The sequence below is a fragment of the Anthonomus grandis genome, chromosome 1 (assembly GCF_022605725.1).
Source record: "Anthonomus grandis grandis chromosome 1, icAntGran1.3, whole genome shotgun sequence".
Classification (NCBI taxonomy): domain Eukaryota; kingdom Metazoa; phylum Arthropoda; class Insecta; order Coleoptera; family Curculionidae; genus Anthonomus; species Anthonomus grandis.
This window is the reverse complement of record NC_065546.1, coordinates 572,352-588,164: the sequence shown is the minus strand read 5'-3', so window position 1 is coordinate 588,164 and position 15,813 is coordinate 572,352. Positions and strand designations below refer to the sequence as shown.

At 31.2% G+C, this 15,813-nt stretch overlaps 2 protein-coding genes and 1 long non-coding RNA gene across 3 annotated transcripts in view; 2 read left to right on the top strand and 1 right to left on the bottom strand.

The window, feature by feature from the left end:
• Positions 1-15,813, bottom strand: part of LOC126746332 (poly [ADP-ribose] polymerase) — a 56,608-nt gene that overhangs the window by 22,319 nt on the left and 18,476 nt on the right. The window lies entirely within an intron of this gene.
• LOC126747818 (uncharacterized) lies at positions 1,075-1,896 on the top strand. Its single transcript, XR_007664444.1, has 3 exons — positions 1,075-1,317; positions 1,376-1,511; positions 1,767-1,896. It is a non-coding gene; the product is annotated as an uncharacterized LOC126747818 (long non-coding RNA).
• Positions 5,379-15,637, top strand: LOC126746569 (uncharacterized). Its single transcript, XM_050454905.1, has 2 exons — positions 5,379-6,707; positions 15,152-15,637. The coding sequence occupies exons 1-2, from the start codon at positions 5,482-5,484 to the stop codon at positions 15,597-15,599; spliced, it is 1,674 nt and encodes a 557-aa protein (XP_050310862.1). The 5' UTR covers positions 5,379-5,481; the 3' UTR covers positions 15,600-15,637.

Genomic DNA, 15,813 nt, shown 5'->3' with positions numbered 1-15,813 from the left:
CAAGTCGACGCAAATTTCCAACGGAGGAAATTTTTAGCTATATTTTAACAACCATTATAACGTTAATTTAACTTATTTGTGTTGTATTTTATAGGAAAATTTAAAATAAAAAGAATACATACTACAATTAACCTATTTTAAGAATAAATATAATATCCTTAAGCAAAAAAAAAACAAAATTATTAACATGCTTATCCCTAAAACTGCTTCTAAAAAATTTGAAGCGACAACACCGGAGCTTAAGCGCCTGAGCCATACGCGTAGTGTCATCTGTCAAACGACCTCTTTGTTTATTTTCGGGATTCGTGTATTTTCATTAATTTTTGGTTTAAAAGGGAAAAAGGCCACATTTTAGTGTTTTTTTAAATTGCTAGGATGGCAAAAACTTGTGTCTTTGTGCCGCATCATGATAAAAAGATGATTCCAGCCGATCTTTTCACAAGTAAGTACCGATACTTTCATAACATCACATCATAGGGTTACCATCATCATAAACGTAGAATAGGGGATCTTATAGATATTAACCTAATAAAAACTTGAATGTGAAAGTGTGCGTAAAATACCAAAATATTTATATTTTTAAATGTACCTATATAGTTATGTTTTTTTAATATAGATATTAGGTAGATAGATGAAATTACTAATTTTTTATTGCCTTTAAAGAATTTTGAAACTTATTTAGATATTGATATCTATGTATAAAGTTAATTTTGTCTTTCCCTAAAATTTGGTCGATAATTTATTGTTTGTTTTACCATATTGCAACTTACAATAATACATATAGTAATTGGCACCACATATTAATTTATTACTGTAATTTTTTTTGCTTTTTGATTAAATATCAAATATAGATTGCCTAATATATGCCCACAGGGAACAATGGATTTTATTAATGGAAATCAACACAATTAAAAAGAACATATTTGTTTATTCAGATCACATCCTTGGAAGTGATTTCTTATATAAGGAAAATAATATTATCAGTAGCCAGACTTTATTAAAAAAATCAGCTCTACCTCAAAGGTATTTTTTTTTAAATATATTTTTCTAGTATAAAAAAACCATCACAAAAAGTATTAGTGTTACTCATATAAGCTTTATTTATACCTAATACTTATTAAATTAGGTATGTGTGTAAAACTATTTTTTTACTAGGATTTCTGATTCACTGGTTAAAAACACAGCAGCCGATAATTCAGTTAATTTACCAAGTGATTTACCCTTCAAAGCTGCAGGGGTAGTTTTCCTGAAGAGTGCATAAACTTCTTTAGCTTCCAAAATGGTATATAGTACAAACAGTGAAGCTAATATAGACAAGTATGGATAATTAAAATAGATTAATATTCTTGATACACCAAATTTTGTATAATTACAGATCTGATCATTCATCATCAACAATAACTGCATCTGAGATTAATAGTTACCGTGGGGTCTAGTTCAACAATTACTATTTCTCATCCAAGCCGTTTTTGTTTAACTGCTACACATTCCCTGACTCTGCCAAGGAAAAGGTAAAAATGCACTCAAAATAGACTACTAGTTTTATGCCATGTATCATCCTATTCTATATATCATATTTAAAAGTGATATAGTATTTTATTGTGTTATATTTGTTTAATTAAATGCAATTAATCAAATGTATGATATTACAAAGATTCTTTATAATAACACGCATTTTATTGATCAATTGGTTTATCATAATATATTTTTTTAATTTTTTCTTTTTCTTTTTATTTAATACTGTATTTTTGTGTATATTATTCTAGGGTAAAATCAAAATGATATCCTGAGGACCTAAGCACTGATGATTCCACCGTTTCAAAAGCTAAATCACTTGTCACCAAATTATGGAAAAAAAAAGAACAAAAAATTAAAATTCGAAGATTGCAACAAACAAATTTGCGCCAAAGAAATTGAATTAGATTTCTCAAGTCATTATTAAAATACTTAAAAAATAATAACATGATTTTCGGAAAAGCCCAACATACTACATATTTTATTTGAGTTGTAAAAGTACTTGTTTGTATATTTCTAATAAAGTATCTAATCTAATCTATTGTGCATAGTCTTTATTCTCAGGTAAGCTTTGTTTTTTAGTATAAGTTAATATCATATAATAATTGGTATTAGGTATTATATAGGTTACTGTTAAATGTCTCAAAACCATTGTACAGACTAAATACTCATAATAAAAATCTTATAACCTGCAACTCCTTACTCCTTACCGAAACAATTTGAACATCCTTGTAGTTTTAACTCTTTCCGCTGAAGCAATACTGTCCCTTTGAAAAAGTCAGCACCATAGAAGTATATATTATGTGATATAAAGTAAGTGATGTAAAACTGAGTTTTATCCAATATAACAATAAAATTATGCAAAATAATAAAAATTTGTGTCTTAAAACATGATTTATTAAGAAATCTATAATATTATATTATTAAAATATTTAATTTCCATAAAAATGCTTTGACAAAAATGCTGCCTTTTATTAGGACCTTCCTGTAACGAAGTCCGTTAAAAAACACATAAATAGTTCGTAAATGGTAATATTACTTATACTCAAACTCTATAATAATTAATAAAAATTTATTAGGTAAATATTTGTTGACGACGTCACTGGTAGAGAGTGCTTGTATCGGTGGCATCAACAATGCAATCGAGCGGCGTTGCGATGCCATTACCGTTTTCTCGTTGCTTCGTACTTTATTTTAATTTATTTAACGTATATTGACTTCGATATAGAGTATCTTATTAAATTTCTTTAAAAAAATGCTTGATATTTTATTAAAGGGGAGCAGTAGTATTGTTTTGAGCCTTCGGAAACAACTGAAAATTTTTATGATATTATAAAGTGATTTTTTCCATTTCTCTATGAGCATTTGGCATCATTGCATCAGAGATGTTGCAAGCAAACAAACCTGCCCATAGTTCCACGGTATGCTACTTCTAGCCTTTCAATCTTCTAAGAAAATAACAAATAAAAAATAAGGGTAACCAATTACATGCCAGGTTATAGTACCTCTTTGTCTTGAGAGGGTCTGTTGTGTGTCTAAACGACATTTTTTAAATATTTTACATTTTTTGGTAGTTTTAAATATTCATACATATTTATATAAAATTGTTTATATTAGCCGGTCAAGGTGTTTGCGATGGATTTTAAGCTCACGTTTGCTATAAGTTCGCAAGGTCGAAATTAGTAAATAGTTAAAATTATGATTACGATGCTCACCTTGATTTGTATAATTACCTCGAATTGTTATCCTAAGACTGATATAAATAGTTGTTAATTTTTGTGAATAAACCAGTATTGAATTCTACAATCAAGTGGTTCTCTACTCAACCTATTACGGCCAAGCCACCCTTGCCTGTAAACCTATAGTGAGGCTGCTATAGGGTAATAGGGAATAAAAAAAGGTTTAGGGAAAAGCCCTAGATCTTTTCAAAATAACGCGCGCAGTTTCGTTTTCATATAAAATAAAATATGAAAGTTGGATTTTGGTCAACTTCTTATTTCTTCTTATATTATTTTGCTATATAAATGCGTTATGGAACTTTTGTACATTTAACTCTTATTTGATTTTTATTTTATTCCTTATTTTACTTTATTTGTCTGTATAAATCCAGCTTAAGAGACTGCATTGTTTACATTTTAAAATGGCAAAATATATTTTCCTCTCAATCTTTTGTCCTTTTACAATATTGCACTTTTGCCAGAGCTATTTATTTGCTTTTTAAGTATTAAAAAATATAATACCTTTTAAAGGTTATTTGAGTCGGAAACATAACTGAGCTTATAATGAAAAAAAAAACTAAATCGAAAATTAATAAAATTCATAGAAAAATCGACTTAATTTAAAAGCAAAAATATTAATAAAAGCGGCAGTCAAAACAAAAATATCTTGGAGCATTAAAAAATTTAGTCACTTCGACAACGTTGCGCTACAGTCTTACGCACGTTTTACTATTTTTCGAGTTCTGTCAAAAATTATGAATGAATGAATCCCGAGCGATGTTGCCAAGGAATTAAAACCAATAAACGCTTTAAATTATTGAGTCTAAGGGCGTATTTTGTGTTTAGAGTGTATTTTATCAGTTTTTTGTTGTTTTCATACTTTTTTGGAGAAAATTAATGCCAAAATTAACGATCATGGTGCATTCTTGTGTAGTAAAGAGAGTAGAGCATTAAAATCTAAATTTATCGTTTCATCGGTAAGTTTATTTGTTTACGTTTAAACAGCAAAAGACTTTTGTATTTTTACCACCAGCGTCGTAACATGAAAAATATTAAGGCTAATTAATTATGTAATGAAATTTTTCGCCTCTATTTAAAGTTGCACAGGAACGACAAAACAACACGTATAGATATAAAAAATTATCTGTACAGTACATAATCCTAACCCGATTTGTAAGGGAGGGAAAATGAAAATTACAAATTTGTCGATTATTATAATATTATTTGCACTAGTGCATAAGCTCTACCCCACTGGCAACAAACCAAACAAAAACTAATTGAAAATATGCATTGTTGCCAAGGGGTACTAATGACACTTACTCCATCCTTTTCTCTCTCACTACTAATTTTAAAACAATAAAATTCCACATTTTTGGGCTGGTTATGAATGAAACATTACGTTTATTACTTATAATGTCTTCGGTAATGCTATTATTAGTCTGACAAAATAACAAAAACGTCAAAAAGTGTAGTAATCAATCATTTAAAATTCAAACATATCATTACTTAGTAGTTATGTCTATCTTTAGTTGTTAAGTTTAGTAACAGTAATATATGCATTTTTTTCACACAAACTTTTGACTTTGATTTAAAAATAAATCCTAATGAAACCAGTCGTACCAAAACAACCTTTAATAAGATACCTATTTATTAACAAAAAAAATTTTACCATTTAGTTCTTAAATTACGTAAACTTTGATAATGTAAAATTTATTTAGTTTGGTGGTTATGAAAACAAATAATTTATAGTATTATTAATTTACATATTTTTTCCAAGTAGGTACACTTTATGCCAGATAATAAAGTTATTATAAAATCATGCTCCGTCTTTCCCTACAGTTCGAATTAGACGAAACTCGTAAGATAATAGCTATTTTTTACCAGAATTCCCCTTTACATTTTTTGCTAGTTCCCAGTCGGCGAGGAGCTCGGCGACCTGCCTTTGAGATCGAAATATAAAAGGTTTTTCACCAAGTGAAGCAACTTGTATTTTATTCAGTAAACTTTGCCTAAAGTCAACTAGAACCCCCCTAGCACCAAATGCTTAGTAGGCAAATCTTTACAACAGATTTCTCACTGCCCTCTCGCTGGACTTCTTATGAGAAACAGTTCATTACAACTCATAACACACTCCATTAAGCATTTTATCTCCTTTCAAAAAACTGTCAGGGTCATTTTGACTGTTCCAATTTTTTTAGAACACAATTTTATACCACTTTTAAAGTTCTTCTTCAATAAAACATCCAAAATGAACGCAACAAATATGCTTTCGGCCAACAAGGTCAAACTTCACGGTATGACTTCGACAAAATGGACCACCAAAGACAAAATCACGCAATACAAGGGGCTTATAAAGCTCTATACTCGCGACAGAAAAATTATCGAAATGGATACCGGGGTGGCTCAAAAGAAACAGACTAGGGAGTTAAAAAATATGCAAAAAGAGATCGAGCAAAACAGAAAAGACCTAGATAACGCGATAAGGGGAGACAAGCAGAAGTTGAGGAACACTTTGGCTGACCATCGGCAAATGCAGCTGGCATTTCAATATTCTCAACCAGAAAAAGTTATTGAAATGGTGGGTCAGGTGAACTTCAATAAACGCAAAAGTCGTGATCTGCTGACGTACAAGAAAAAGTTGAAAACCCAAGAGCTTATCGACTTAAAACTGCGCCACGCCGAACTGGAGGACATCTTGAAATTCGAAGGGTTAAGCTGGGGAAGCATGCTCCCGTGCGAACGACAAGCACACATCATTACGGGAAAAGTACAAGATGCAATTTTAAAAAAAGAAGCCGCCATTGTGATCCGGCAATCGTACAAAGAAATGATCGCGATAATGAAAAAGGATGCATTATATTTTGATGCTATTTTGGACGCAATCAGAGCCGACGGTGTCAGTCAAGGCAAGTGCATGATCAACGCAACGAAACTCGGGCAGTTGGCAACCGAATATTTGGACGACAGGCGACAAGAGTTTAAACTATTAGAGAAAATTATAAAACATGATCTGGCTCAACGAAGACATGACTTGGACAAGGTGAAACAAAGAGTTCAAACGTTCAGCTCCAATTTAAAGGATCTCCTGAGAAGAGACAGCGACATTAATTTGGGCAACGTGCAGCTGCAGCCGAGTGCCAGTTTTGCTCGTCTCCAAGAAGACATTCGAGACGTTGAAGCGACATTAAGATTTTTGAAAAACGCTATTTTTGTCCCCACCTTGGAGGCGATCTACCCCTGTTTGGAGGAACAACTTTTACAGAAACAACGACTAACAGCGATGGTGGAAAAGTGCGAGGCCAACAGAAATGAGCTGCTTAAAAAATGCGATCACGCGTCCATTATGCAGTCGGAAATGGAGAACACCATGATTGGCACTACTAAAGAATACAAAGAAGCTAAGGAACAGTATATGAAAAATATAGAGATGGAGCAGGAGAATATACGGAAAGTGGACCAACTTATTGGAAATCGGTAAGTTTTATGAAGTGGCTAGAATTAGCAGTTTGGGACAGAAATAAAACACCTGCTTAAAAATTAGCCGGCGTTTATATTGACGCCGTATCCGCTAATATATAGTTCATACGATATCAATCTGAACAGCAAAAAAAAAATAAAACTGTGAGCATAAGCGGCATCTTCTTTATGAGACATAGGCGTGCAACGGAAAATTTTTTATTTAAATAAATTTACATTAAATATTAGTATATTAATTTATAACAAGTTAATAGGTATAGTAAATTTTTACTTTAAAGTTATCCCAGACTCGCTGATTCGAAATTACAGTTTTTTTAATACTACTTTGATTTTTTTTTTTAATTTTCATCATGATAATGTGTAGTAGAATTTTTTAAAATATTATTACTTATATATCAAAAATTGTATTAAAGAAGTGTAGTCCCTTCTTGCAATGGAGTTATAAGTTATATTATAGAAGTTAAATTAGAAATAAAACCATCAATCAATTTAATTTTCAAAAAACCAAAATGGGAGATGTTCATCATCAGGGTTAAATTTGATTTGGTTCGTATGTCGAGGGTGAGATGAACAATACATTCACAATTAAAATAGAGTTATATTTATGTATCGAATAAATTAAAAAGAGATAAAATAATAAGATAAAATACTGGTCAAATGTCACAAAACCTTCTTAACCTAAACACAGATGGCGATGACATAATTAATTTACATCACATACCAATTTAATAAAAATTTAGTATAAAACACTAAATGTTTTCAGATATGCAATTATACAGCTACATAATTTTTTATTAATTTTACTTAGAATGCGTTTTTTTTGCATTTCTTTAAAAATATAAAATATACTACGACTTAAAATTCACCATCAGAATTTTCTGAACTTGAGTCCAAATTTGGAGTTATAACAATAGGGTCAACAGCGGGTAAAATGCGATATTTATTTTCAGTTTTGTTTATTTCTTCAACAACTGCTCTTATGGTTTCTAAGACGAAAGCACTGTCAGTTGGGGCATGATTATATTTCCGTATTTTGTCCTTCAGAGTAGCCCAAATCATTTCAATAGGATTAAAAACGCAGTAGAACGGAGGAAGACGTAAAATAGTATAACCTTTTGCCTCGCAAATTTTGTCAAGGAAATATTAAAAAAAAAAAAAAAATTTTTTATTATTTCCATCTTTTCTTTTTTGTCGCCTTTTTAGGAATCTGCAAGTTTTTAATTTCCATAAATTTCGCGATTTCTCCTTTTTTGTGGAATTATTGGGAATTTTATTATGCAACCGGGAATAATATGATGCATTATCCATCACAACAACAGAATTTGGCGATAAATTTGGCAACAATTGCTCAGTAAACCATTTTTCAAACAGACTGGCTGTCATGTCGTCATGGTAGTCAGCAGAGGAGTTCTTAATATTTTTCGCCGATAATAATGAATTGGGAACAAAGCCGTTAATACCACCGGCGTGTAAAATAATGACGCGTTTGGCGCGAGAACAAGGTTCACTTAGTGTGCACATTTTGGTATTATCAACCCAACCACTCTTAACAAGGTCATGTGTGTCGTACCACGTTTCATCAAGGTAAACAATTTCCCTTTTTGATTGACGATATTCCTTTATCTTCCTTAAATATTCCTGCCGCCAGGCTACAATTCAAGGAGATTCCATAATAACCATTCTTTTATCTAGTTTTTTATATTTAAAGCCACAATCTATTAAGACGCTACGTAAAGTATCAAGAGATTTATACTTATAATCAGGATAATCCATATTTAATTTATTTTGAATTGCTTCGGTGTTTTTATTTTGAATGAATATTTATTTTACCCTATACAGGGTGTCCTATTTGCTATAGGAGATACGAGGGCATTTAAATTAGAAAAAAGTTGCCGAATTTGACAGCGTTGCAAAATGTTTATTAGTTAATTAATAATTAACTAATAAAAAATTAGTTACAAAAATTCCTTAATTATATGATTTTTTATTCAAGTTTCTGGATGCCATGTTACTTCATTGGTTATCAGAGAGCAACTTGGTCAATAACTTTTTTCAAATGGTCGATTTTTATTGTAAACGGTACCTGGAACCTGTTTTTAATTTTTATTAAGGAAATCAAGTTACTCCATTGTCCAGGGAATATTTTAATCACATTTTTGGGGAACAAAGATGTCCGTTGCGATTCCAGGCCAATTTTGGAACTTAGCTCAATCAAAAACAACAAATCTCCCGGAGGAGAATAACAAATTGGGATATTTTATTTATGGAACTTCTTTGGAAGTCAATTTTCTTTAACTGCAATCTGTAAAGAAAAAAAACAATTTCGCATTAATTGGGGCATACGATCCAATTAAATTTTTTTCCCATAGAATCTTTTGGAAATTCTATTACCCAAATTACATGATAATAGCTCAATTATCTTTTACTTTTTTTTAATTTAACTACATTTAATATTAGTAGGCCTCAATAGAACCCACGGACTCTTCACTTAGGAATCTGATTGAAAGACCTTTTAGTTGCCTGACTGTATTTATTTACTTTGATTTGTATATTTGTAATTTTTTTTGCAATATATAATCTTATTATTATTATAAAATGGGACAATTTAGGATTTTATTTATAGAAACCTTTCAAAATTTAATTTTCTATTACAGACTTCATAAATTGGAACTTTTTCTATGGAATCTCTTGGAAATTAAGTTTATTTACCCAAATTCCATTAAAAGGGACAACTTTGTGTTTTATCCTTAGAATTCATTTGTAATTAATTTTATTTTTTAACAAAATTCATAGAAAAGGGACAATTTGAGATTTTATTCATGGAATCTGTTTGAAATTGAATTTTGTTCAACAAAATCAATTGACAAATTGGTATTCTATTCATTTGAATTTATCTATTTTTTACAACAAATGAGGAAGTCGTCCCTGCAATGCATTTGAAACATGATTTGTTCCATCATAACTCCTTAAAAAAACCCTCAAATTTACTTTTTATTAGTTCTATGGTTGGAACCTTTGGTGTGCCACTCAAATTACGAGACAGTTTTACCACCAAATAAAACTCTTTATTTTTACTCTCGACACGTGTTTCGCTAACGATGTTAACATCTTCGGGATAAAATTAAAACTACTTACAAATGGCCTTATATACTAACTAAACTATATAATTGACTATACGGGATAAGACATTTTATCCATCTTAAGAATGTTTCTTTGATTTTTGAATATTGCTAAACTTTCGTATGCGTCTAATTTTCTATTGTTATTAACTGGTTTTTAATTTAAAGTTTTCTATCCCTACAAAGTGACCAGTATTTAAAACATAATCAGCCAAACTTCCTTTTTCAACTCTTCCATATTTCACATGAGCTACATGTTCTTTAAATCTGACATTATAGGGTAATCTTTAAATTAAATAGGGTATTCTTTAAATCTGAATTATAGGGTGGTTTATAAAAAACGCCAAATTTTATTTTAATTATTTCCAAAACTATTGGTTTTAGAAACTTATTTTTAATTACAAAGTTTTATAATTTTTTGTGTTCTGCAAAACTTCACCTTTAATTTTTTTTATGACATTTGGTATCTTGGCAACGGCTATCAACTTCTTTTTTTTAAATACGGACATATGGGGTTCTATTAAGAACCAGGTTTATTAAACTACAACTAAAAATTCAGGCAAGTTTCAAAATATGAAAAGTGTGCAATAAAATTTCAATTCATTCAACAACATTCAAAGAAAAGTTGTAACCAATGCGCGCAAATGCTTACAAAATAATGGTGGTCATTTCGAACATTTACATTAATACAACCAAACAAATAAACTTTTTACTGTATTATGAGTAATTAATTTAAAAAAAAATCAGGCTCGCATTAAGGAAAAATTCCTGATGATGGTTATTAATACGTCCAAACGTTGGAAAACGTATGAATGAGATACATCATTTTAAAGGAAATAAAAATTATTTTAAAATAAGTGATAAAAAATACAGGTCCGTATTTAAAAAAAGAAGTTGATAGCTGTTGCCAAGATACCAAACATCATTAAAAAAAAATTAAAGGTGAAGTTCTGTAGAGCACAAAAAATTATAAAGCCTTGTAATTAAAAGTAAGTTTCTAAAATCAATATTTTTAGAAATAATAATTAAAATAAAATTTGCCGTTTTTTATAAATCACCCTGTAACTCACGAAATAAAAAACATTTTGCAACGCTGTCAAAGGATTTAGAATAAGCATCAAAAATGGCAATGGCAATGGCTTTTTCCAATTTAACCGCCCTTGTATCTCCTATAGTTTCGGAAATTGCAATAGTCACACATAGCACTATTCAAAGTATGTCAAGAGGGAAAAATAAATTTCAATATGGAAATCAATGAGTTAAATACCTTAAATAAAAATTTAATTGTAACAATAAAAACATTAGAAAATAATCTGCAACCGATAAGACGCAAATAAATATGTTACAAAAGGAAGTTAATGATTTAACTAAGATGAATAAGAATATGATCCAGTCTATAAAGGTGTTGGAAGTTGAAAAATATACTTGCTATTCCGTTATTTGTGCATTAAAGGAACAGCAAAACTTATCTAAATTTGTTAATATAAATTCTCCAACACAGTTCACCCGTTGATAATCGACCTAAGCTTCTTTTTGTGGGTGAAAATTGTAGTAGAGTGTTCCCGAAGAAATTGCGCCTGAAGTTTGAAACTAACTACAAAGTCCAATGTTTCCTGAAGCCAGGAAGTACAAACAATGAACTGATTTATACTGCATCATCTATGGTTAAGGAATTTACAGAAAATGATATGTTGATTTTAATGTTAAATGGTATTTGCTCATCATTCGATATTTTAAAGAATTTTATACATTAACATAGCAATAGTTTAGTAATGACAAGCCCTTACATGTATCCAAACCAAAATGTAATTTATAATAGCAATAAGGCTCTCTATAGAATATTTCACGCAAATAATATTAATCTAAATAGAATTTTAGAGTTTAATCATGCCAGCAACTTTGGATCAGATTTGGCATCATTACTGTATACCCATATTTTAAAACATTTCAAAAGTAGCATGTGTCCACAATAAAACCAAGTAATCAACCTGGACTTCTAGATACTGACTGTAGTATAGGGATTTTTTTTTATAGATAAATACACAGAAGATGAAGCTCACTCACATTCTATAAATAACATTGAAAATAAGCATGCGAAAAGTTTCAGTAGTTTTATTTTAAATATACAGTCTCTAAGAAATAAAATGGACGAGCTTCATCTTTTACTTGATTCATGTGATTTTCCTGATATTGTATTACTAACTGAGCACTGGTTGAAGCCTAACGAATGTTTCTTAATATCTGATTATATTCCTATATCAATTTTTTTGTCGGCAACACTCCATACATGGAGGAACAGCTATTTTAGTTAAACAAACAATTGACGCTTTTTTCTGTAAAATTAATAAGTATGATAGCTTTCTGTTGGAGAAGGTTTTTGAATTCTCCCTTTGTTTTTGTAAGCGATTCAATGTATATGTTCTTTGTGTTTATAGACCACCCACAGGAGATATTGGTATGTTCCTGGACAAACTTGATTCTCTATTATCCCAATTGTCTCTACACTCCATAGTTATATTATTATTAACTTCACTGATGTAAGCTTGCCATCATATCATACATCCCTTTTAAATACAGTGAAAGCTCTCCTTGCGGACAGCTCCTATAAGCGGACATCTCTTTTAACCGGACAAAATTCCTGGAACCGAATTTCAGCATATCATTTTCAATGTTAAATGCATTCCGATAAGCGGACGCTCATATAAACGGACGCGGACACTAGATTTTTCTGTATCTAATCAAAAAATCTCCCATAAGCGGACGCGAAACTAATACCCGGACGATTTTTAGCTCCGCTTATTGCAATGCACATATCTACATACATAAAATTCGGTAATTCCTCGATTTATATTAGGTGATTCCGTATTTACGCATTTCGTTGGCTAGCCAGTATGTAATCTTGTGGTTTATCTTCAGTTCAGGCAAATTCGTAGTTGATTGACATATTTTATAATTGTAACTGTAAAATGACACCAAAAAAAAAAGGATGCTCTCGTTAAAGGAAAAGATGGAAGTTGTTAAAGTATTAGACAGAGAAAGTGTTTCAGTTCGTCATTTGGCAAAGAGGTTTAATATTGGGAAAACGCAAGCAGTTGAAATTGCCAAAAATAAGGAAGATATCAGGCATAAATGGCAGTCAGGAACTAATATAAATCAAAATAAGTTTGCTATAGACAAAACATGTTTTGAGTGGTTTGTGAAAGCTAGAAGTCAGAACATTCCAATCTCAGGGCCGTTAGTGAAAATGAAAGCTAAAGAAATCGCCATTACTTTGGGCTATAATAATTTCAGTGCGTCCGACGGGTGAATGCATATCTGGCGAAGCTGCTGCAGTAAATCAAGTTGATGTGTCACAATTTTTGGAGAAACTTCCGTCCATGTTGCTTGGCTACAAACCAGAAGACATGTACAACGCAGATGAAAGTGGACTTTTTTTTCGCGCATTGCCCGACAAAACTCTGTCCCTTAAAGGAGAAACATGTGTGGGTGGAAAGTTGTCTAAAGATAGACTAACCATTTTATTCTGTGCAAATATGGCCGGTGAAAAATGCGATTTGATTGTGATCGGGAAAGCGGCTCGTCCCCGTGCTTTAAAAAACGTCGCTATTAAGGATCTACCAGCGACTTGGAAATCCAACAAAAATCATGTCTGAGTGATTACTGGAATTCGACCGGAAAATGGGAATCCAAAACAGGCAAGTTCTTTTATTTTTAGACAATGCATGCTCTCATCCTCGTGATTTAAAAATGAAAATTTGTGAAAATTATATTTTTACTGCCAAACACAACTTTAGTTTGTCAGCCCTTGGATCAAGGTATTATACAAACTTTAAATTTTATTATCGGCATTTGATTTTAAAACATATTTTAACAAAAATTGACGATGTCCAAAGCATAAGAGCTTACAAAGTCTATTAATGTGTTAGAAGCTTTGTATTTTATAAAAACAGCATGGGATAAAGTAAGTATTACATAACAACAGAAGAAAATGCCATTGACAACTTTTTGAATTTGGATGTAGAAAGCCCAGGCCAACTTGAATATGGTAGTCCAAACGACTCAGAAGAAGAAGTGGAACTGGTGGACTCACTAAGAGGTTCAAAAACTATAAATTCATATGGGGAAGCTCTAAATCATATTTCTATATTGAAAAAATTTTCTAAAGCATTTCAACGTTTAAAAAATTTAGAAAGTTATTACGAAAATTGTCTCCTTTAGCAAAAGATGGTGAAATTTCCTCAGACAAACATTTGAAACTTTTTCAAAAAGCTAAAGAATGTTTTTTTTTTTAATTCTCGTACCATGTATGTTTTTGTATGCGTATACATACATATAGATATATAGCATAAATACATACTTTAAAAATGTGGCGAGTTTCTGTTTCATTTTCCTCATGATTATGTATTACCTCATGATTATATACCCTGTTATTTATACTCTATACTCACATACTCTTTTTTAAACGGACACCTCCCATAAGCGGACAAAAGTTACGGAACCGTGAGTGTCCGCTTATGGGAGCTTTTACTGTATATTGGTATCTTATGACTGAAAGATGCATGTTCTTTCACCTACAGGTATAACATCCTCATCTGCAACTACTATTGATTATTTGTGTACAAATTGAAATGATGTGTCATGTAGAGTACTCTCATCTGGTATTTCTGACCATGAAGCCATTCTCGCTAGGATTCCATGCAACACTGTATTTCCTTCATCTTATTATATAGGAAGAATTTTCAGCAGAGCAAATTTTAATGCTTTTTCTTCTACTGCAGCTTTGGTTAATTGGAATGCAGTTGAAATGGCTCCTGACCCGTTTACTTTATTATTTCATGTGCTATGTGACACGATCAATCAGTGTTTTCCTAAAAAGAGGCTTAAAATGAAAAATAGAAAACCATGGGTCACAGCAGGCCTCAAAACTTTTCTTTTACAAGAAAAAATTCTTTCGGTTTATTGGTCATCTGTTAAAATAGAGCTGGTAAAAAATAAAAACCATTTTGCCAAATTTCGTTCTTTTCCGGATATCTCCGGAAGTATTCGAAATTTTAAAATGGTTAAAACTTAATTTAATTATAGTTCGAATTGCGCAACTTTTCTCTAATTTAACCGACCTCGTATCTCCTATCGTTTTCGAGACCCCCATGCAGTTCATCCCTGCATATGTAATTTTGTTTGTTTAAACATCTTCAACCTTTATTAATATCCCATCCCGATCTTTAAGCCCGTCAGTTAACTTTAACAATAATATTTTTATTGTATAACTATAATAATGATAACACAAGAAAAATTAATCAATAACCAATAATTCTCTATTAGGTACAACTTAATGGCGAGGGTACGCATATCCCTAAAGCATTTGCAATTGTTATCAACATTGGTCTCTCAAGATGGTAAGCCAGTACCACAAAAGTCCCACTCTGAAAATAGCGGACTCATGAAACCTCCAGTCGAGGAAACTGATGGCACCAAAATCATCCCGGACTTGGTAAAGAAATTCACGAAACTAGCAAATTATTCGAAGGATTTGCTCAAGACGACCGAAAGGGAGGAAGGATACAAAAACTTCGAGAACCTAATGTACGCGAGCACAAAAACGGTAGAAGAATATAAAATAATCAGTGAGGAGTCACTTATTGAGACCGTCTTCATTGATCCTCATATTCTATCCAATGCCGATATTAAGAAGCAAAGCGAGGAAATTGTACAAGCCAATCAAGTGTCAGACGAAATGATTATGCCTGATAAAAAAAAGAAATCTTATTAGTTTGTACTGTTTATATATTAATAAACTTCTTAAACCATTTTGTCTCAATCAGTATCAAGATAGCAAAAGGCATGCATATTTTACAATGCATATTTATTTTTTTGCTTCGTTTTTCTAATACCGATAGGTTAAGGTGCAAAAATCAAATTTAACACTGTACAATAATTGAAAGACATATATGTACGTATCAACTTGGAAAATAAAAAATATATGT